The sequence below is a fragment of the Meriones unguiculatus genome, chromosome 8 (assembly GCF_030254825.1).
Source record: "Meriones unguiculatus strain TT.TT164.6M chromosome 8, Bangor_MerUng_6.1, whole genome shotgun sequence".
NCBI classification, from domain to species: domain Eukaryota; kingdom Metazoa; phylum Chordata; class Mammalia; order Rodentia; family Muridae; genus Meriones; species Meriones unguiculatus.
The window spans coordinates 21,914,751-21,937,006 of record NC_083356.1 but is presented as its reverse complement, the minus strand read 5'-3'; the positions used below and the strand labels follow the sequence as shown (position 1 = coordinate 21,937,006).

General features: G+C 38.6%; 1 protein-coding gene across 2 annotated transcripts in view; it reads right to left on the bottom strand.

The window, feature by feature from the left end:
* Window positions 1-22,256, bottom strand: part of Dmc1 (DNA meiotic recombinase 1) — a 38,830-nt gene that overhangs the window by 10,166 nt on the left and 6,408 nt on the right. The window contains exons 5-11 of one of the 2 annotated variants that reach the window (XM_060390552.1): window positions 19,342-19,394; window positions 17,987-18,028; window positions 14,995-15,067; window positions 11,625-11,716; window positions 11,086-11,159; window positions 10,853-10,967; window positions 10,308-10,368 (exon numbers count right to left, since the gene is read on the bottom strand). In XM_060390552.1, coding sequence (XP_060246535.1) covers window positions 10,308-10,368; window positions 10,853-10,967; window positions 11,086-11,159; window positions 11,625-11,716; window positions 14,995-15,067; window positions 17,987-18,028; window positions 19,342-19,394 — 510 coding nt within the window. The remainder of the gene's footprint in view (window positions 1-10,307; window positions 10,369-10,852; window positions 10,968-11,085; window positions 11,160-11,624; window positions 11,717-14,994; window positions 15,068-17,986; window positions 18,029-19,341; window positions 19,395-22,256) is intronic. The other variant, XM_060390553.1, reaches the window with a different exon arrangement.

Sequence of the window (22,256 nt, the reverse complement as noted above, 5' to 3'; positions counted from 1 at the left end):
AAGAGGGTCTACTGCCTGTTCTTGATGGTTCCAGGTGAAGAGGTTGAGCAGTAGCAATGCCTTCTCCAAAGGCAGATGAGCTATAAGGGGAAATTATTATAGGCTTTTCAAAAGGGCTGTGAAACATATAGGAATGATATTATAACTAAAAAAATTTATCAAAATGTCTCAAACTTTGAGATCATATTTAATCAAAATAGATTATGTAATATCAGCAGCCTTATCTTTGAGAGAATAAATTCAAATTTTGTTCTGTCAACAATTCTGTGCACAATTGTGTGCGGAAGTTATAGCCTTTAACACTTATATAGATCACCAACACTTGAAACTAAGTAAAAGATACAAAATCCCATCCAGCAAAAGGAACACATGTACACATATATAAAATGTTTATATAAAACGTAAGTTTAGGAGTGCCACTGAACCAAGATTTACTGAGTTTTTCATATGTTTTTCATATAAAAGAAAGACATTCTTTTAAGTCATTTGTATTTCACTTTACCTCGATTTCATCTTTAGATTAAAAATGGGGGGGGGGGACGCTGGAGAGATGTCTCAGAGGTTAAGAGCACTGACTGCTCTTCCAGAGGTCCTGAGTTCAATTCCCAGCAATCATATGGTGACTCACAACTATCTATAATGAGATCTGGTGCCCTCTGCTGGCTAGCAGGCAGAACATTGTATATGTAATAAATAAATAAAATAAATCTTTAAAACAAACTGGATTCTGCTAGAGGTCTATGTGTGGGGAGAGTGTACTCACTGGTCACATGAATTTTCCTTATCAGACTAGTCCTCTGTCTTTTTTGCTAAGTCTCATGTGCTAGCTTTAAGTCTCTGCTGAGAGAAGGATTCTTTGCTTAAAGGCAGAGGGCCTGAACAGTGGTCATTTCACTAGAATAGTTGGACCCCTGTGACTGGTTAACCATTCTGTTTCTGACTCTTCATGGGGAATCATGATAGTTCTAACTGGTAGGACAACTGTAAGAATAAGATGAAATAATTCAGGTAAAGCATTAGTCTAATGACTACAGCTATTATTTATCTGCTTTCCTAATTGTGAGTCAAACATTTACTACCTATTCACTTTACCTCAGTTTCTTTCACAGTAAAATGGGGACTGGGGTGGACTCCTGACCTTTTAGAACTGTTGTGAGAACTCAAGATACTATGAATAACTTATGGGAGCCACCATGTACCAGGAAACATGGCTGCTCACTTATTCACATTTGCTCTACCCTGAGAGCAAACTTACCACATAAGATATCTTCAGTAAATGGCAGTTATTATTTGACTTAAACAGTCAACTTTCAAAGAAACATAGTCCAAGAATATTTTCTTAAAGTGTCTGCACTTCCTGAATGTTGCGGCAGTCAGTCTTGAGGTGACGCACAAGAAGGTGGCACAACACCCTGCACTCTTCTAGAGAGCTTTAATTTACATCTATTTCTGGCCAAGTTAACAGCACCAGAAAGCCTCCCACGGCCCCCTATAGCCTTTTACATTTTCTTCTCTTCTTTCCTCTTTTTCTCAGGAGGATGAGGGAGCCAGTGGGAATAGATATTAGTAATAAGGAAGAACTAAAAGAGATTTTCCCACTTTGGTTGAACAGGACATGGTATATTCTATCATTCTGGTCTTCCAATTCCAAGTTAGCTGAGGGCATAAGAACAGTTCCAAGATGAAACTAAGAAGCATCAGCTTCACTCTTTTCTTTCTTTCTTTTCTTTTCTTTCTTTTTCTTCCTTTCTTTCCTTTTTTAAGATTTATTTATTTAGTGTATGAGTGCTCTATCTGCATGTACACCTACAGGCCAGAAGAGGCCATCAGATCCCATTACAGATGATTGTGAACCACCATGTGGTTGCTGGGAATTGGACTCAGGACCTCTGGAAGAGCAGACAGCGCTCTTAACCACTGAGCCCTCTCTCCAGCTCTCTCCTTTCTTGTTTGTATTGTTCTTGTTGATGTTGTGAGGATCGGGGTGGTGAAAAAGGAGGAGGAGGACAACAACAAAAGGACTATGCATGGCAGAGCCCTATGCATGGCAGTGTGCTGGCTAGTTTCATGTCAACTTGACATAAGCTAAAGTCATCTGAGAGGAGGGAACCTCATTTAAGAAAATGCCTCATAAGATCAGGTTGTACACTGGGTGTGCTGGCACACACCTTTGATCTTAGCACTTGGAAGACAGAGGCAGGCAGATCTCTATGAATTTGAGGCTAGCCTGGTCTACAGAGTGAGTTCCAGGACAGTCAGGGATGTTGTACAGAGAAATCTTGTCTCAAACAAAACAAAACAATAAAATCAGGTTTATCCAAGTTTGTAAGGCATTTTCTTCTTAATTAATGATTAATGGAGGAGGGTCCAGAACATTATAGGTGGTGCCATTTCTGGGCTCATGGTTCAGGGTTCTATAAGAAAGCCATGAAGTGCAAACCAGTAAGCAGCACCCCTCAATGGCCTCTGAAGCAGCTGCTGCCTCCAGGTTCCTGCCTTGTTTGAGTTCCTGTCCTGACTCTGTCAGTGATCAACAGTGTTGTGGAAGTGTAAGGCAAATAAACCCTTTCCTCCTCAATTTGCTTTGGTATAGTGTTTCATCTCAGCATTAGAAACCCTAACTAAGATACTAGGCAAATACTCTACCACTAAACTACATCTTCCTGCCCAAGGAGCAACTTCAAACATCAAACTGCCCACCTTCAACATCAAAGATATACTTGGCTCAGATCCTGGCTTCCTTAGTTTTAGTTATATGATTGGGCAAACAGTATATATGCTGACTCACCTGCTTGTATAAACTAGGAATATACATGATACCATCTTAAATTGTGGTCAGCGTGTAGATCCAGGTCATAGGTTAGGGCAAGTCAGAGAGACAATGAATGGGACTTTCAGTGCTTTTGACTTGCAGGGTCAAGGTGAAAATCTGAGAAGGGGATTGAGGAGATAAAGAATGAAACAGAATGAGGAGGAAGCTTTAAAATAAGGAAAGTGTGGACAAAAAAAGAATACAGCCAAAGAGAATTTTTAAGAGAAGAGTTGTTTTTTTAAAGAGTATGGCCAGGTATGGTGGGGCACACTTTTAATTCCAATACTCAGGGGGAAGAGGCAGGCAGACTTCTGAGCTTGAGGCTAGCCTGGTCTACATAGTGAGTTCTAGTCCAGCCAGGATTACATAGAGAGACCGTATCTCAGTTCCTACCCTCTGCCCCCTCCCAAAAAAAATGAGTATGCTTAAGAAGTTTTGTTAGCCAGGCGTGGTGGCACATGCCTTTAGTTCCAGCATTCAGGAGGCAGAGATAGATGGAACTCTCTGAGTTTGAGGCCAGCCTGGTCTACATAGCAAATTCTAGGACAGCCAGGGCTTTCTCAAAAAGAAGAGAGGAGGAGGAAAAGGAAGAGGAGAAAGTAGTAGCAGTGTTGTAACCTGCTTAATTTAAACTCTATAGCTCCTCCATTGAGACCTACTCTAGTTCTTAGCATAACTGTAGCTCCTCTGTTAACAACTGCTTTCATCTTTAGCATAACAAAAGCCCTTTTTAAGTCTTCATTTTGATCATAAGGTGGAATTAAGTTCAGGTTCTCAGACTCTGTCTGAGAACTTGAATAGTCTTTTACTTACAATTCAAGACTGGTTGAATGAATGTTCTGCTTGAATTAATGATATATGTTCATTTAAACAAAGCCACAATACCTTGCTATGTTCCTTTCTCCCAGAAAGGTGGGGAACCCGAAAGTTCCCCAAACATATATCCTAGCCAATCAGCCTGAAATGCTTTGTCTAATTGGTCAAATTGATGTAATGCTGCCCTTTGCCCCTTATTACACTTGGGCACCTGGTTATGGTTTTTCATGTAAAAAGCCTTCCTTAGAAATAGACCATCGTCACAGTCTGGCTTCCAAGCCCAGATTGTCCCTGATGGGTCAGTCTGCCTATCATTCAGTAAACTTCCATCAATCTGAGTCTGGTCAGTGTGTGGTTATTTTTGAGCCCATAACAGTAGTAGTAGTTGTTGTTATTGTTAAATAATAATACATCCATCCTTTCTGTCTGCTCCCAAAATACACACACACACACACACACACACACACACACACACACACACACACACAAAATAAAAGTCTATACCCTCCACCCCTCAGCCCCATCTTTTGAATTTGGAATTCTTATTTGGGTGGGATAGGGAGAGGTCCAACCACATATTGAGACTGGCTTAATAGAAAGCACAGGGAGGGGGAAGGGGGCTGAGTTACATCAGGGTTACATGAGAATTACATAAGATTATGCAGCAAAGCTCCTAGTGCATGGTAAGTAATTAGTAAGTATAAGTTCTCTTAATTAGGCGGTAGGAGAATGAAGGGAAGAATGAGGTTAAAATAACCTAAACATTTTGCATAAGGTTACAATGCTAGTGACCTAAACATATTACTTCTTCATTTAAGCTGACAATGTTAAGTCATAAGTTGCCATGCTTAATGAGTAAGTGATGCCTCCAGAAGACTGCAAATGTTCTAGAAGGCTTTTTGTTTAAGAAACACAGACATAGCTGGGCATGGTGACACATACCTCTAATCCTTGCACTCTAGGGTAGGCAGAGGCAGGTGGATCTCTGTGAGTCCAGGACAGCCAAGGCTACACAGAGAAACCCTGTTTCAGGGGAAAAACAAAAGAAACACAGACACAACAGAAGTAGGTGTGACATCATGGTGTCTTTTGCTGCTCATTTGCCCTGGTGTGCAGCTTCTCAGGCCTATCCTCTGAGTTGTTATCTCTAGGATTCATGGGCTGGATTGTTCCAACCCTAAAGTCTGAATCTGTAGCTTATCTAGGAGCCGTTGCTCTGCTGTATCATAGAGCAGCTCCTTGCCTCTATAATTTTGTTCTTTTTTAATACGATGTGCCATCAAGTATAATGCATGGGATACAAGCCTCAATTATTGTCAGTGTACTTGGGGATTCATACCAATTATAGTGATATTTCTCTGACAGGCTCTAGGCGAGCTGCAGCTTGGAGTTCCTCAACACCAAGAAACAAAGATATTTTCTTTATGGGAGGGTTTCTAACAACATTTGAAATCCTTTAGTTTAAAACTGTTCCCCCCCCCTTTCATTTAGATGTGGTAATTTTGTGCTTTACACAAAGACATGTATTTAATCTGTACTCTTATAATTTAATATACTTCAGAGCATACTAATTATAGTGAGCCTTGTTTCCTTACAGCTTGGCTAGGTGGAAGAGATGTCTCACAGCAGACTTACCCAGCAAAAATACTAGGCTTTGTTACCGTTGCTGGCTCTCTGCTTAGCTCTCTTTATAAACCTCTTCGCTCTGCCTCCCTCTTCAGTTATTTCCTTTCTATCACCTCTCAAGTCTTCCTCCATTGTCTTATAGGAGTAAATTCAAGATGGTTTTACTCTTTTTTAAATTTTTTACAAATACAAGAAAAAAGAACCTCTATCTGACCTAATTCCACTAATTTCTTTTGCCTTGTAACTCTAGAGTGACAGTTTTGGCCTCCTCAGTGTTCCCTCCCCATACCTGAAGAGAGAACAGTGCTCTTTAACTTGTACTGTTTTATCTGAATGCAACCCACTTCCTCCCTCTGAGCCAATGAGTCATTTTCTCTTTTTAAAGCAAGCCTTAAAAATCTTCCATTTCTTTTTATTTTAAAATTAATCTCTTTGTGAAGTACTTCATGTCCTGTATCCAAAAGACACTCCATAGAGAAAAGATTGCTTTAAGCACTCGAGAACTATACTACAGATGATGTGATATATAACACACCAAGACTTTAAAATACTGAGTTAAACAGCTAAATGGACACCACTTCTCTTTGTCCTTTGTGGAGACAAAGGTTTTTATCTCTTTTGTTTGCTAATGAACTCTCAGAATCTTGTTACCCACTAGATTTTCAATAAATATTTGAACTAATGAATGGCTGGCTTTCTCCTTAATCTTTTATTTTTTTTTGAAAGGAAGAGGAGTTGAACCTAAGGCTTCCCACATGCTAAGCACACATCCTACCACTAAGCTACACTTTCAGTTCCCTCAGTATTTTAATTTTCCTTTTACTATTTATATAGTTAATATTTTTCTACATTAGTTTTTTCCTCTTAAAAAGTATTGAAGGTTGAAAGATAAATCAAAGTGCAAAAGATGCAGCAGTGTGCTAAGGTAAATTTTTAAATGACTGAAGAGGGCTGGAAAGACAGCTCAGTGGTGAAGAGCACTGGCTCCTCTTGTAGGTGACCTGGATTTGGTTCTCAGCGCCCATATGGTGGTTCACAAACCCCTGTAACTCCAGTTCCAGGGAATCTGATGCTGTCTTCTGGCCCCACTGGGCACCAAGCATACAAGTGTTGCACATAGTTACATGCAGGCACTCACACACACACACACACACACACATCAAATAAAAATAAACAGATAAGTAAATAAACACATATTTTTAAATATTTTAAATCAAAACTTAGAAAATTTGCACTAATATATCAAGTATCTGCTAGTATTTACATCATTTTATATGCACCTAATAGAAGCATTGCCTTGGTTGAAAGTAAAATCACTTTGTTTTGCAACATTGGAGCAAATGATTAATTTAGACAAGAATTATTGACAAGTGCTAAAATAAATGGTGAAAGCTGATTGTAAAATATGATACTGAATGATCTGAGTACATCAGCCACAAATTACTGATTTTCCAAGAAACATTTTTTGTGTCTTTTCTAATGAAGAACTCTCACAAACACCATCTTTCTTTCTTTCTTTCTTTGGTTTAGTTGGCTGGATTTTTTGGTTGTTTGTTGGTTTTTTGTTTTGTTTTTTGTTTTTTTTTTTTCTGAGAGGGACTCAACTGCGTAGATAGAGCCAGCTGACCTTGAATTTATAAAGATCTACTTGCTTCTTCCTCCTAAGTGCTGGGATTAAAGGTGTGCATCACCACACTTGGCTCAAGAATACATTCTAAACATCTTGGGTTTTGGTTGTTTTGTTTTTTGAGACAGGGTCTCACCAGGTGGTTTTGTCTGGCCTGGAACTTGCTATGTGGGTCAGGCTGGTCTCAAACTCGCAGAGATCTGCCTACTTCTCAAGTGTTATGTTTAAAGGTGTGCACCACCATGCCTGGCCAAATTTAACATCTTAATAACAGAGCAAACTGCCATGTTGTGCCTTCTAATGTGATGTACTCAGATGGCTCTAATATCACTTAGGTAGTTTTCCTGTCAAAAGCATTTTACATTTAAAACAGTGAGAAAAACAATCAGGGTCAGCCAGCAGAGAAAGGGACCTGCCACAAAGCCAGACAGAGTTTAATTCTCAGAATTCACATGGGGAAAAAGGAAGCTGACTTCTGCAAGTTGTGTCTGTGTGTATACACACATAAAACAAAATGGTTTTTAAAAATGTAAAGCTACTTCAAATTGAGAAGTACTGGAAAGTTGGCCTGTTATTAAAAAATGTTAATGTTACATTGGTCATAATGGTGCATGCCTTTAATCCCAGCACTTAGGATGCAGAGGCAACAGGATCTCTGAATTGAAGAGCCAGCCTGGTCTACAAAGCAAGGCCAGGACATTGAAGGCTCTGTTACACAAAGAAACCCTGTCTCACAAACAAACAAGAGAGAGACAGAGAGAGAGAAATTAATGTCACAGGGGCTGGAGAGCTGGCCCAGCAGCTAAGAACACATGCTGCTCTTGAAGGGCACCTTGTTGGGATGCTTATAACCCACCTGTAGGATCTGACACCCTCTGTTGGACTCTATAAGCACCTGCACTCACATGTGCACATACCACACACAGACATACACATATGCATGTGGTTAAAAATAAATAAGCTTACATTAAATGGAATATCAGTGTCATAGAAGTTTAAAAAGGTTGAGGAGCTATTTTGATTAAAGGAGACTAAAGAGACCCAACAAGTACACGTAATGCATGACCTCTTTACAATTATAAATAACATTGTCAGAACAACTAGAGAAACTTGGACAACAGATAGCATCATTGTTGATGTGAAGGCCTACAAATAGTATCAACAATCAGAAAAAAACCAGACAATTCTCAAAAAATAAGATATATATATGTCAATGCATGACTGTGAGTATGTACATACACAAAAAAGATTTCACAGATGTGCATGGCAGCATGTGTGTAAATGAGAAAGTATTTGCTGTGAAGAGACATCATGGTCACAGTAACTTTTTTTTTTAATATTAGTTACAGTTTATTAACTTTGTATCCCAGCTGTATCCTGCTGCCTCATTCCCTCCCAATCCTACCCTCCCTCCCTCCCTCATCTCCTCCTTGCCCCTTTCCAAGTCCACTGATAGGGGAGGACCTCCTTCCCTTTCATCTGACCCTGGTTTATCAGGTACCTTCAGGACTGGCTGCAAAGTCCTCCTCTGTGGCTGCTCCTCGGGGGGGAGGGGGGGTTACAGTAACTCTTATAAGAAAAATATTTAATGGGGGCTGGCTTACAGTTTCAGAGGTTGAGTTCATTATTGTCATGGTGAGAGGAATGGCAGTGTGTAAGCAGATATGGTGCTGGAGAAGGAGCTGAGCGTTCTACATCTTGATCAGTAGGCAACAGAAGGAGAAGGAGACTGTGTCCTACAGTGGGCATAGCTTGAGCATAGGAGACCTCACAGCCTGCCCCACAGTGACTCACTTATTCCAACAAGGCCACACCACCTAATAGTGCCACTTTCTATGGCCAAGCATTCAAACACATGACTCTATGGGAGCTGAGCCTATCCAAACCACGGGGGAGGGGGGGAGGGGAGGGGGGAGAGGGGAAGAGAGAGTGTGTCCCAGAGATACAACACCCATTGGTGATAGCATTCATTATGCTAATCTGAAATTTTTCTCTGGCTAAAAAGTTTTCTGAGTAAAATGAAGAAAAACTTTTGAAAGTCATTATGAACTCAGGACTATTTGACAGCATGTAATCAGTCAAACATTCTGGATGGTGATAACAAACCTTCCTTTGAGTTCTGTTTTCACAATCATATTTTAGCTCTCTCTGCTTTGCTATTCCTTGCCATCTTTCAGAGAGCCACTGTTCTGTTTGTTTGTTTGTTTGGTTGGTTGGTTTGGTTTGTTTGTTTGTTTATGTAGTCTTTTTTGCCTATCCTGTACTCACTTTGTAGACCAGGCTAACCTCAAACTCACAGAGATGTGTCTGCCTCTGCCTTCCAGACTGCTGGGGGATTACAGGAGTGTGCCACTACGCCCTGCTCACTGTACTCTTGTATGTGTGCGAATACTTTAGTAAATTCTGAATATATTTTATATGACTGACATTGTTTCCATGAACAGCAAACTTCTCTGGTGTTTTTTGTTTGTTTGTTTGTTTGTTTGTAGATGTCTCTTGTATATCTAATCAAATCAATCTTGTATATCTGTTTGCTTATTTGTTTCTGGAATGTAATTTTTTTTATCTGTCTAAGATCTTTTTTCTTTCTTCTCTCCCCCCTTCCCCCCCCCCCCCCCCGCAAGACAGGGTTTCTCTGTATAGCTCTGCTGGTCTAGAACTCAAGTCTGTAGACCAGGCTGGCCTGGCTCTGCCTCTGCCTCCTGAATGCTGGGATTAAAGGTGTGCACTACAGTCCAGCCAATCATTTTCTTTTTTAAGATTTATTTTACATGCCTAAGTGTTTTGCTTGCATGTATGTATGTGAACCACATGCATGCCTAATGCTTACATTTCCCCGAGATGGGCATTATGGATGGCTGTGAGCCACCATATGGGTGCTGGGGCTCAAACCAAGATTTCCTGCAAGAACAAAAGTGTTCTAAACTGCCGAGTCATCTTTCAAGCCCTTAAGATCTTTTTGTTGTCCTTCAGTACTCCTTTGTCATCGGCCCCTAGTACCTATGAAAGTAGTTAAAACACTGCTTTATTCTATAGAGAATACAGGGGAAAGAAACAGGTCTTGAATAACAAACACTATGTGCAGTAATGAAGTAACAGTGTGCTGTGTAATGAAATCATCTGAGATATACATGTCCATATCAAAGTTGAGTATTATTGTTGTTGCTTTGAGATAAGACTTCATCACATACTCCAATCTAATTCTGAGTTCTCTGTCTTCTTGCCATCGTCTCCCAAGTGTTAGGATTACAAGTACGTGATATTACATCCAGATAAGGTTGATTATTTCTTATATTTTTTGGTTGTCAGCCTAGCCTTTAACAGCTGAGCCATCTCTCCAGCCCAGGTTGATTATTTTTAAGTGATTTTAATCTATATTCTAAACTTTTGATAGTAATATCTGTGAAATACAAAAGAAGGGCTTACGTCATAGTTGCTCCGGGATCCGCGGTCATTTGATTGGTTACAAAAACAGCAACATTATATTCTGCAGAAAAAAAAAAATTAAGAAACTAAGGGCAATAAAAAGACAAAGTTCATTGTTTAGATTTTAGTTTAGGAACATTATACCACGAGTTTATTTTATAAACAAGCTCTTGTTCCTACTTGTTTTTATTTTGTTTTGTTTTTCAAGACAAGGTTTCTCTGTGTAGCCCTGGCTGTCCTGGAACTCGCTCTGTAGAGAAGGCTCACCTCAACTCAGAGATCCACCTCAGCCTCCCAAGTGCTGGGATTAATGATATGTGCCACCATGTCCAGCTTCCTATTTTTTATTAATAGTAAAAATTACTTACTTAAAGTTATCACTTTTGTTATTTACATCAGAATCCCTTTTAAATAGTTGTATTCCCATGAAAGTAATTAAAAAATGTTACTCTCTGACATCCTTCTGAACTTTTTTGTAAAACATACTATAGCAAACATAGTCAACAGATGCTATGTGACAGTACCATTTTATTTTAAAGATCTACCTTCTGAGATTTTTTGGAGTCGTGACAACATCTGGGCTAATTTTTGCTGGCGTTCAGCCAATTCCCCACGGCCACTGAAATCTACTCGAAAAAGTGCCATTATCGAGTCAATGATCTGCACAAGAGTAACATAAAACCAAACATTCATTTTAAAATATAAGGAAGATGGCTATTTAGGAAGAATAAAATAACATGCTAAAAGCTGTCAGTGAACATTATTTAGAAGCTTGTACCAATAGTTTGAAAATACCAGCTTCTTCATGAAACTTGGCTGCTACATAATCAAGTAGCTCCATCTGATGTTCACCTGATGAGAAACAGAGAAAATGTTACAAACACTAGAAGCAGAGGCTATGCTCATCCATGTGTCTTTGGGAGCCAGGCAGAGTTCTTTTCTGCTGACTATTTATCACTTTACTAAACAGGACTGCAAAATCTGCTTAAGCATATGTGGCAAACAGTACCTCAGCCAAAAGAATGTTGTTCTGGGGAGTTTCAGTTTGGTGGTTTTCCACATGGCTGCAGCATGTGAAACCCTGGGTTCAATCCCAGCACCACAGAGGAAAATAGCTGTTACTCTACATTTCAGAGAGGACAAATAAAGAATTTGGAGGGATTTAAATACCTCAAGAATTTAACAGATAATAATATTTGTGGACTAATTTGCATAAATTTTAAATACAACATTGAAAATAGGTGAAAAAGCTGTGTCATCAAATGGTAAATGTCAACCTTCCCATAACCTGAGCATGCAACTGCACAGGGCTCTTACTAGTATAGGCACGCGCATAGAGCACATTGTCCAGTACTGCATCGTGGTCTACGTTGAAGCGATCAGCAATGTCACGAAGGCGGTCTGGACGACTGGAGTGGGCCAAGATTAAGGATCCAATAAACCAATTCCAAAGAAAGTTTAGATGGCTACAAATGGTAGCACTGTCAGCAAGCAAAACAACTGAGACACAACAGTGCATTTGCAAATTCATTTTGGATGCTAGTGATTACTTAAGAAACTGATTAAAAAAAAGCTTAAAAAGCTTTTTTTCGTAAGTGCTTCAGAATATCTTACGTGATGGTGGGGATCACAGAGATGGCAGAGCAGAAATTAAATACTAAGTTATAAAAATCTTTAAAATAAGTTTAGAAGCTAGTTACGGTGTCCTCATTTTACAAGGCACTGACAAAGAGTTTTGACAAATAGCTTAGGACTATGGTGGAGAATAGACAAAATAGAAAAACTAGAAACTAAGGTTTTGTGAAAAGTCTCTTTTGTTCTCAGCTCTATAAAAATAGACCTATTCTAGAACACTTATGTCACTTAGTTATAATTCAAATCACTTCAGATTCTTCATTGGCTCAATATGAAATAGTTTAACATTCCCCTAATAATTTGTGGCAAAAAAATAAAAAAGCAACCTCAAAGGTCTAAAAGAGAATGATCAAAGCAGGTTTTTGTTTTGTTTTTATACATCTTCTAAAGGAGTTGGTAGCTTTCTGAAATTAGTAAATTCTTATGGAGGCAAATTCATATACTCCCAAAGGTACCCTGGAAGATGCTAATAATCACTAATGGGTAAACTATGGAGAATAATTGACACTTTATTCTCTGGTTGTTCGTGACTAACATGGTTACAAGTGAAATAAAGAAACAAAAAAAATGCCTATTTTTTGGTTTGTTTGTTTTGAAACAACAGTTTCTCTGTGTAACCCTGGTTGTCCTGGAACTCACTCTATAGACCAGGCTGGCCTCAAACTTGGACATAGGCCTGCCTCTGCCTCCTGAGTGCTGCAATTAAATGTGGTGCCTCTACTGCCCCACTTATCTTTTTTTGTTTATGCCATTGTTAGGTATTAAACCCCTTGCACATCCTAGGCAAGAGGCAACAAAAGGTCATTCACGTCAGCTTCTACAAATCATGGACACTATCTTAACAGAGGCTTAAGAGTTGGACTTAAGGGAGCAGGGATAGGGGAAACAGGGAGGAAGGGTGGGGCCAGGAGAAGAAGAGGGAGGGAATGATTAAATAAAAATTAAAAAAATAAGAGTTGGGCTTACACTGAGGGGAAGTATAAATAATTCTACAAGTATTTATTGATACCACATGGAACTGATAACCATACTAACCCATTATCAATGCAAAGCATTATAGAAAACATAAATAGTCATGCTCTAGATAAGCTTAAAACATACAAAAGCAAAATATAAATGTAAGAAAAATATCAAGAGACAGCAGTATAGGTTGAGAGACTTCAAGAGAATAACATGAGAGATTTCCCTCCTAAATTTCCTTTAGCCCTAACTATTCTCTTGCTGCCTTATTAAAATCCAGATTGTTAATCTACAAGAGCCATTCCTCCTTCTCTGAAGAGCATCATGTCAATTCTTTCTGAACCTAGCTGAATTCCAGCTGAGCCCCTCATGCTACGGCTCTAAACATCCCACCCTCCTTTGCCAACTTAGAAGGCTCCTTCAGAGACTTCTCATGCCCAGATTTTCTCAGCATTCTATAAATAGTTCTTCCACAGGAGTATTTTTGATAATAAATTCTACAATAGTTCAGAAAGGTCAAGATTTTCTGAACGAGGTAATTACATAAAATCAGAAAAAGCAGGCCTTGATATGAGAGGCTTAACCATTTGTATGATTCGGTAAGACTATGTCATGGAGCTAGAGGGAGCAAATCCCCTGTAGGATGGAAAGCAACATATGGATTTCTATATGACCAGCCAAGCTGACAGCCAGAAGAGGGCAAAGCAAAGGCACTTCAGACATGTCAGGTCTGTTTTTACAACCCTGATCATCTTCCTGAGAGCAGTACTTAAGAAAGTACTACAGAAACACAAAAGCAAGATGCGGAGACTATTAAGAGGACTTGATGACAACACAAAAACCTTTATAGCCTAAAGAATGTTAATGTACAATAGTTTTCTGTTAACAACCAAGCATATTTAGCAGGATGGGAATATTCTCATCCTTTGCCTCTAGTTAAAACAACAGTGAGAAGTATATCTTCTGAACCTGGTACCTCCTCAAACCATAGCTGCCATCCAACTTGTACACTGCCTCTCTTTCTTGCTGTTTCCTTACAAGGTACTTCCACCACCCGACTCCACTGTAAATGTTATCTGGAACTAATAATTCCCAACTCCAGTGAGCTTTCTCATCTGCTCTCTTTTCTTCACTTTTCCCATCTGCTTGCTCTCCGTAGAGTTGCTCCTTCCTTTGACTGTACATTCAGTTTAGTCCTCTTCATAAATACAAGCACACATCAAAGTTATGAGTTAATTTATCCATATCTCTGACTCAACCCTTTCCCCAGCATTTCCCACTATAATTTGTACATCCTCCTGATCTCATGTTCAACACTCTGCCAAGAAACATTGGTGGTCCTCAGCACCATTCTGCTGGACTCAGGTAGCTTTTCAAGCCTTTGTCTGGATAGTTTCTCTTGCTAATGTTTCCTGTTCTTTTTGCTTGTTTACTTGCTTTTTGAGACAAGTTTTCTTTGTATAACAGCCCTACTTGTACTGGAACTCTGTAGACCAGGCTGGCCTTGAACTCATAGAGATCTACCTGTCTTTACCTCCTGAGTGCTGGGACTAATGGTGTGCACCACCATGCCTGGCTTCTTTTGGTTCTTATTGCTTCCAACCTAGACAAAGTTCCTATTTTCCTAGATTTTTGAAAAGAATATCTCATTGACATCCATCATCTGGTTTAAAGCCCTTCCTGTCTTAGACCCAAATCATCCTTCTGCCTGAGTATTCTGGAGTGCTTTCATATCAATTAAGCTGCCATATCCTGGCTCAAACAGCTCTGACCCTTTCCTTCTGTATGCTTATATTCTTTACATCTTTCCCTCTATTTGAGGCAAAATCTTTGGCTATGAAATTTTAAGAATTATTAAGATACAATTTAATCTCATGTCTTTGTTTTTTCATTTTATACCAAACCATGTAGAGGTAAAGATAAGTAAGTCAAGTAGTGATGTGAGCACTTGGTCTGCACTGCTGTTCCTTTGGCTTCTGTCATTATCTTTGATTTCTAGGATTACTACAAAAACAATGTATCAAGGCACTCTCCTTTGTAGTATTATTGCTCTCCCACACTGCCTTAGGCCTTGTTCAAATAAAAGGGTTACAAAGTATTTTCTGTATCAATGAAGATAATCTTTCCTCCTGAGTAGCCGCCTGCTCCTGGAAGTTGAGCTGTCACTAGGAAACAATTAAAAATTAATATTAACAGGAATGAATACACTTTACAGAAATAAGTACATAAATTAACATTAAGTTTATGTTGGTTGCAATGCTAGTAAACTTAGCAAAGAACAATGATGCTTTGGTTTCTAAAAAGATTGCTGTTTCTCCACCTTAGTAACCAATGGTAAAAGAAGTACTCCGCCAGGATGTGGTGATGTGGATAGGTATGGCTCTCAAAAACTCATGTGTATGAAAATGTGGCCATACGAAGTGACACTATTAGGAGGTGTGGCTTGGTTGAAGTAGGTGTGGAGGTGGGTTTTGAAGTCATATATGCTTAAGCTATGCCCAGTATGGCACACAATCTCCTGCTGCTTATGGATCAAGATATAGAATTTTCAGCTCTAGCACCGTGTCTGCCTGCATGCCACCATGCTTCATGCTGTGATGATAATGCACTAAACTTCTGGAACTGTAAGCCAGCCTAAATTAAAAGTTTCCTTTTATAAGAGTTGCCATGGTCATGGTGCCTCATTTAAACATCTCTCACAATAGGAAACATTTGTCAAAGTTAACTCACCCAAATAAATGGAATTAGAACTTAAATGTTACTAATTTTATTTTTATAACAAGTACAAGTCATCTCTGCTAACTAACTTATTTTAGTCACCTTTCAGTTGCCATCAATGGTTAAGTGCGTCTACTTGGCATGACTATATAGGTATGTGCACTATCGACACGTGTGCCTATTCCTATGGATGTGTACCTATATGTCCACCTTTTGTGAGAAAGCATCTCTCCCTCCCCTTTTGTTTTTAATTGATACAGTTTTCCTGGCTGTCCTGAAACTGGGTAAGTAGAACACTTCCACAGACAGGCCATTGCATCACGTGCCCCTAAAACAAATAAATACATTAGTTAATATGATTTGTTTGTTTGTTTGGAGACAAGGTCTTAGTTCTGGCTGAACTGAAACTTGCTGTGTAGACCAGGCTGGCCTGGAACTCAGAAATGCACCTGTTTCTGCTTCATAAGTGCTGAAATTAAAGGCATGCCCTACCAAGCCTGGGGAGGCAGCATCTCTTATTGAGATACCTGGAACTTAATGATTTTGGTAGATTGGTTGGACAGGAGTCTTCCTGTCTCAGTTTCCCCATCACTGGGAGTATAGGTGTATGCTTTTGTGCTCAGCATTTTACAAAAGTGCTACGCATACAAACTCAGGTCCTCACAATTATGTGGTAAGTACTTTTCTCAAACTGAGCCTTTACCCAAACCCAAGTATTGCTTTAAAAAAAAAAGGCAGATTTTCCTATATTTCAAACTGGCATCTAACCTACTATGTAGCTAAGGATGACCTTAAACTCTGATCCACCTCTCAGAGCTAAGATTATATAGACTTGAGCTGGTTTATAAAGGGCTAAGGACTGAATCCAGGGCCTCATGTGTGCTAGATACAACTCTATCAACAGAGCTACATCCCTAACTCATATGTATTATACTGCAATTGTTAACATAAAAAGTACTGCATACTAGGCACCCACATTATTTCATTTACTTTTCAAAACTCCCCCAAGATTTGGCACTATTATTATTTCAGTCTTATTGTAAGGACAATAAAGGGGTTAAAGCAACTTGCCCGCAAGTCATCCAGCTATCAATGGTAGAGCCAAGACATTTTGATTCCAGAATACTGCCTATTTTCCAGTTTTTTCTTGTGTGTGTTTGTGTGTTGTGCTAGCTTGTGTGTATACATGTTCATGTGTGTTAGGGTACACATCAGAACCCTCTCTTAACTACTTTTCCGTGTTCCTTTTTGTTTGTTTGTTTCTCTGTGAAGCTTTGGCTGTCCTGGACTCACTTTGTAGACCAGGTTGCCCTCGAACTCACAGAGATCTGCCTCTGCCTTCTAGAGTGTTGGGATTACAGGTATACACCACCAGGACTACTTAAGTAGAAGAAATGCAAATAGAATCTTTGTAAATAAATAATTTCCCGTTTACTTTGTTTTAGAAAAAAATATATACTTACTTCTTTTAAAAATTTATATTTAGCCAGGTGTGGTGGTACACATCTTTAATCTCAGCACTCAGGGAGGCAGAGGCAGGTAGAGCTCTGTGAATTTGAGGCCAACCTGGTCTACAAAGTGAGTCCAGGACAGCAGGACACCCAGGAATATTACACAGAAAAATCCTGTCTTGAAAAAAAATATATATATATGTATGTATATATATATGATGTGGTAGTATAGACCTTTAATCCCAGAACTTGGGAGGAAAAGCCAGCCTGGTCTCAGCAGAGCTACATAGATAGTAAGATCTTGTCTCAAAACAAACAAAGAACCTCCCACACACAATTATATGCAATTATGTATGTATTAATCTTAGGGACACACGATGAAATGGCACATCTGTGGAGGTTAGCAGACAACTTGTGGAAGGGATCTTTTTACCATGTCAGTTCTAGGGATCAAACAGTTTCTCAGGCTTGGAGAAAGTGACTTCACCTACTGAGCCATCTTACTAGGCCCCAAATTTAATTTTACTCCTCTCTTTAGACAAAATGTATCTCATAGACAGTAAAGTAGTCTAGCCTTCAATAAATTTTGTGTCTTTGCTATGTTTTTTAAAAAGGCAGAAAAGACGACTAGGAAGAATTTGACACATTGGGCGCTTCTCCTGCCAATTCACTCATAAACCACTTCCCTTCTCTGTACTTCCACTCAGATGTTCATAGCGCAGGACTGACAAAAATATCTCAAACACACACGTTCCAAAACTATCTGTGTAACAATGGACTGTTTACTTAACCTCTTGAGCTTTTGTTCCTTGAAAATGTGATAATCCTGGGTAAGATCATGTAAAGACAGAGCAGCAGAGCTCTAGTAACTGAATGTTCTATCACCACTGTATTGATTTTAGTGTGTGTTCTTACCACAGAGGGTGTGAGACAGCTGAGTTTTCCCAGTACGAAATTCTGTGAAATTTAGAAAAAAGAACTTTTAGAAAAGTATAGTTACTATTTAGATATTTACACTAAACAAACAAGCAAAATTAACACCACATAGGATTAGGAATGCTGCTTAGTGGTAGAGCACTTGTCTAAAATGCCCAGTGTCCTAGCTTCAATCTCCCCTTCCACAAAAGACCTCACCTCTTTATAACTGTCAGATCTATACATATGAATACCAAAAGTGAGAGAGGAAAAAAACTCACATACCCATCCCTAACAAAACTGTTTAGGTTTAAGACCTGACACAGAAAGCTCCTTCACGGTGCTGAGATCCTCAAGGAAAAGCTGATGTGATCTAGAATGGGGACATCCCTAGTCACCAGCAATGTTCTCCATAAGAAAACTTCCCTACTAATTACTTAGGTAAATTGAACTCTCAGCTTAAATATTTTTAAAAAGCTCATAAATAATATACAATAAGAGAAATTGCTAAGATTGAGACAATAGAAATTATTAAAAGCAGATTTACAAAACTAGTAACAAAAACATTTAGTTCTCTAAGGCAGCAAATATTTAGATTGTCAAGATTCTGCATGTGAAACAGCTGTACATGGATTATTTGTAAAATTATAGTATATAGGCCAGGTGTGGTGGTGCAAGCCTTAAATATAAGTACTTGGAGGCAGAGGAAGGTAGTTAGTTCTTTGTTAGCTCCAGGCTAGTCAGGCCACACAGTTAAGACCCTGTACACACACATATACACACACACACACACAGGAGCATGCACTCATATACATATCATATTATATATGCTATAAACTGAGAAAAAATTATTCTCTATATTCATGGAATATGCATTGCCTAAACAAAAGATAAACCTTATAATTCAATTACCTTTTGAGAGAACAAAGAAAAAATTCAATTTATTATTTATTTCTATAGTAATCAGAGATAAGAGAAAAAAATGTCAATAAGAAATATGCTTCTCAAGTTGGGCATGTGGCACACACCTAAATCACAGCACTCAAGGAGGCAGAGGCAGGAGGATCTCTATGAGTTCAATGTTAGCCTGGTTGACAAAGTGAGTCCAGGATAGCCAAGGTTATAGAAAGATATCCTGGTCTTGTAAAACAAAAAAACAAACCAAACAAACAAAAGAAATACGCTAATGTTAGTATATATTTTCATTTTAGATTAAAATGATCCTGTATTATAATAAATGATACTTCATCAAAAGCTCCAAAATAGGAACTTATATATTATTTATTGCTTAATTATATATTTATTCATACATAAGCATATATCATCCCATATAAAACTATTAAGGTTCCACCTACCTCCAAAACATTCTGTAATTGCCATACTTTCAATGCCACCGCCTAGCAATTTACTGAAAACAGATATAAAGTATTGGTGACAGAGTACAAATACAGATATCAAGTAAGAAAATGAGCTTAGTGTGGTGGTGCATGCCTATAATGCCAGCACTAAGGAGGCAGAGGCAGAGGAATCTCTGTGAGCTCTAGGCCAGCTTGGTCTACATAGTGAGTTTTAGAACAGCCAGGACTATGTAGAGAGACTGTGTCTCAAAAAACAAACAAAAAAGGAGATGAAATCTGTATGATGTTATTAGTAACATATCATCTGTCTATATATACAAGAACAGATATTCAGTGTTGAAAGAAAAAATACTAACTGCTTAGATCACAGGTTCTATTGTGGGTGGGCAGGCAGGTAAACAAAGCAATTTATGAGCCCTTTTCTTACTTCTGGGTATTATTATTATTATCAGGTTTTTTGAGACAGAGTTTCTCTGTGTAGATTTGGCTGTTCTAGACTCACTTTGTAGACCTGGCCTTGAACTCACAGCAATCTGCCTGCCTCTGCTCCCCTGAGTGCTGGGATTAAAGGTGTGCACCACCACACCTGGCTCACTTCTGAATATCAATAGTAAATGAGTCAATAAGGCTTTATGTCCACACTATTCTTTTGATTTGGAATTAAAAGTTTTGTTAAGTTTTATTTTGTGGTGCCAGGGATTGAAACAGGGTCTTCTACATGGTAAGAAAGCATGAATTACATACCATGCAATGGTCTTGTTAATATTATTCCTGGAAAAGTGGTCTTGGGTCTTGTAAGAAAGCAAGCCGAGAAAGCCATGGGAAATAAGCCAGTAAGAAGTATTCCGCCAAGGCCTGTGCTTCAGTTCCTGCCTCCAAGTTCAGGTCCTGAGTTCCCGCCCTAACTTACATCAGTGATGAGTGTGATTTGACAGTTTTGAAAGTGGGGTGTGGCACTTTAATACTAGCACAGGGTATGCAAAGTCAGGACAATTTCTGTGAGTTCAAGGCCAGCCTGGTCTACATAGTGAGTTACAGGACAGACAAAGCTACACAGAGAGAAGTGTTTAAAAAAGCTAGAGAGAAAGGAGTGGGGGAGTTGTAAAATGAAATAAGCCCTTTTCTCCCCAAGTTGCTTTTGATCATGATGTTTTATGAGAACTGTAGAAACCCTAACTAAGAAAGGGTTATATACAATGTTAATAGTAAAAAGAACTGTCACGTTTTGACAGCATATATTTAATTGGTAACACAACTTTTTAGTGCATTTAATGTTTTCAATATGAGAAGAACTAACAAAATTATGATCTCTGTACTGCAACCTGGTAGGAGCACTTAAAAGCCTTCATAGTTTCCATTAGCATGTCTTTGGGGATACAATCACAAATCAGACAAAGCCTTAAGAGAAAAGATTTATATTTGTCTAAGTAAGACAGCAATTGAAATTCAAACTGAAGCATTTTGAAGTTATCCACAAACTTAATGAAGGCTCTGATGACGTTAATTAAGAAAGGGGTTAGAGAGAAGGCTCAGTGGTAAAGAGCACTGGCCGCTCTTGTGGGGTAGATTTTGGTTCCCAGCACCCACATGGTGGCTCCCAACCATCAGAATGACATCTTCTGGCCCTCATGAGCTAAAACACTCATACACATAAAACAAAATAAGAAAAGTTAAACAATGGCATGTATAATTCTGAAAAGAACATGGGCTACAAAATCATCCCATGAGAATGGAAAGCCCTTGGAAATTCTGTAAGTCAGGGGACTATTAAAGAATTTGCACACTACTCTTCATCTTGAGAAGAATCACTCTGAAAATGTATAGCTTTGGAAAAAAGCAGGCAAAATTTCTGGTATTTATGTAATGTTGAAAAGCTAAAAAAAAAAAAAAAAAGACCCTAAAACTTGTCTGTGAAGGCAGCCCAAATTATTTGAGATAATAAAATCTTTTCCTTTGTAAAACTCAGGAACGTTTAGAATTAGGTACTAAAGAATAATATTTTAAATCTAGAAAGATTTAAACAGATATAAATCAAACCTACAATTACAAATTGTAATATTACAATACAAATAGTAATATTTGGTGTTTGAGAATTTTCAAAATCTGAGAGACTTTGGCCTTTTAATAATAACAAAACAGCCCCTGAAGAATTAAGTGGTATTAGATCTGCAGTTTTTATGTTGATAACCGCTTCTGAAGAGTAGCTGAATATTTATGAATGCCTAAATCTCACTACACTTCTAAGATTATTAGACTTAAAAGTTATTTACATTTGAGGGAAGAACTTGCTTTCTTGATGGAATACAAAGCCTTGCAACTGCTAGGTAAGCACTCAGTCTCTGGGCCACATTTAGCCCTTGAGAAGATTGTACTAGTTAATAATTAGACAAATAGCCATGCGTGGTGGTACAGGTCTGTAATCTCAGCACTTGGGCGGCTGAGGCAGAAAGATGACAAGTTCAAGTCATCCTGGGTAACATTATGGGACCCTAGACAAAAAAAAAAAAAAAGCCAGCCATAAGACAGTCAGAAAATTGAGCTCTCTGGGGTCAGGGACTGGTGACGTGATGGTGTTAAAAATGAGAGTCCTGAGGGCTGGAGAGATGGCTTAGAGGTTAAGAGCACTGGCTGTTCTTCTAAAGGTCCTTAGTTCAATTCCAACTATATGTGGCTCATGACCCTCTATAATGAGATCTGGTGCCTTCTTCTGTTGTGTAGGCATACTTGAAGGTAGAGTCCTGCATAAATAATAAATAAATAAATCTTTTTAAAAAATGAGCTGTGTACTTAGCATTCATTTGGGTCTAATAAGTAGTTTAGGCTTCAATCTTCAGCTTTTGGTCCTAAATCTGATCCTCCTACAACTCTCTTATTAGTGATCTATATTTTCCTGATCTTCAGACCTAAAACCT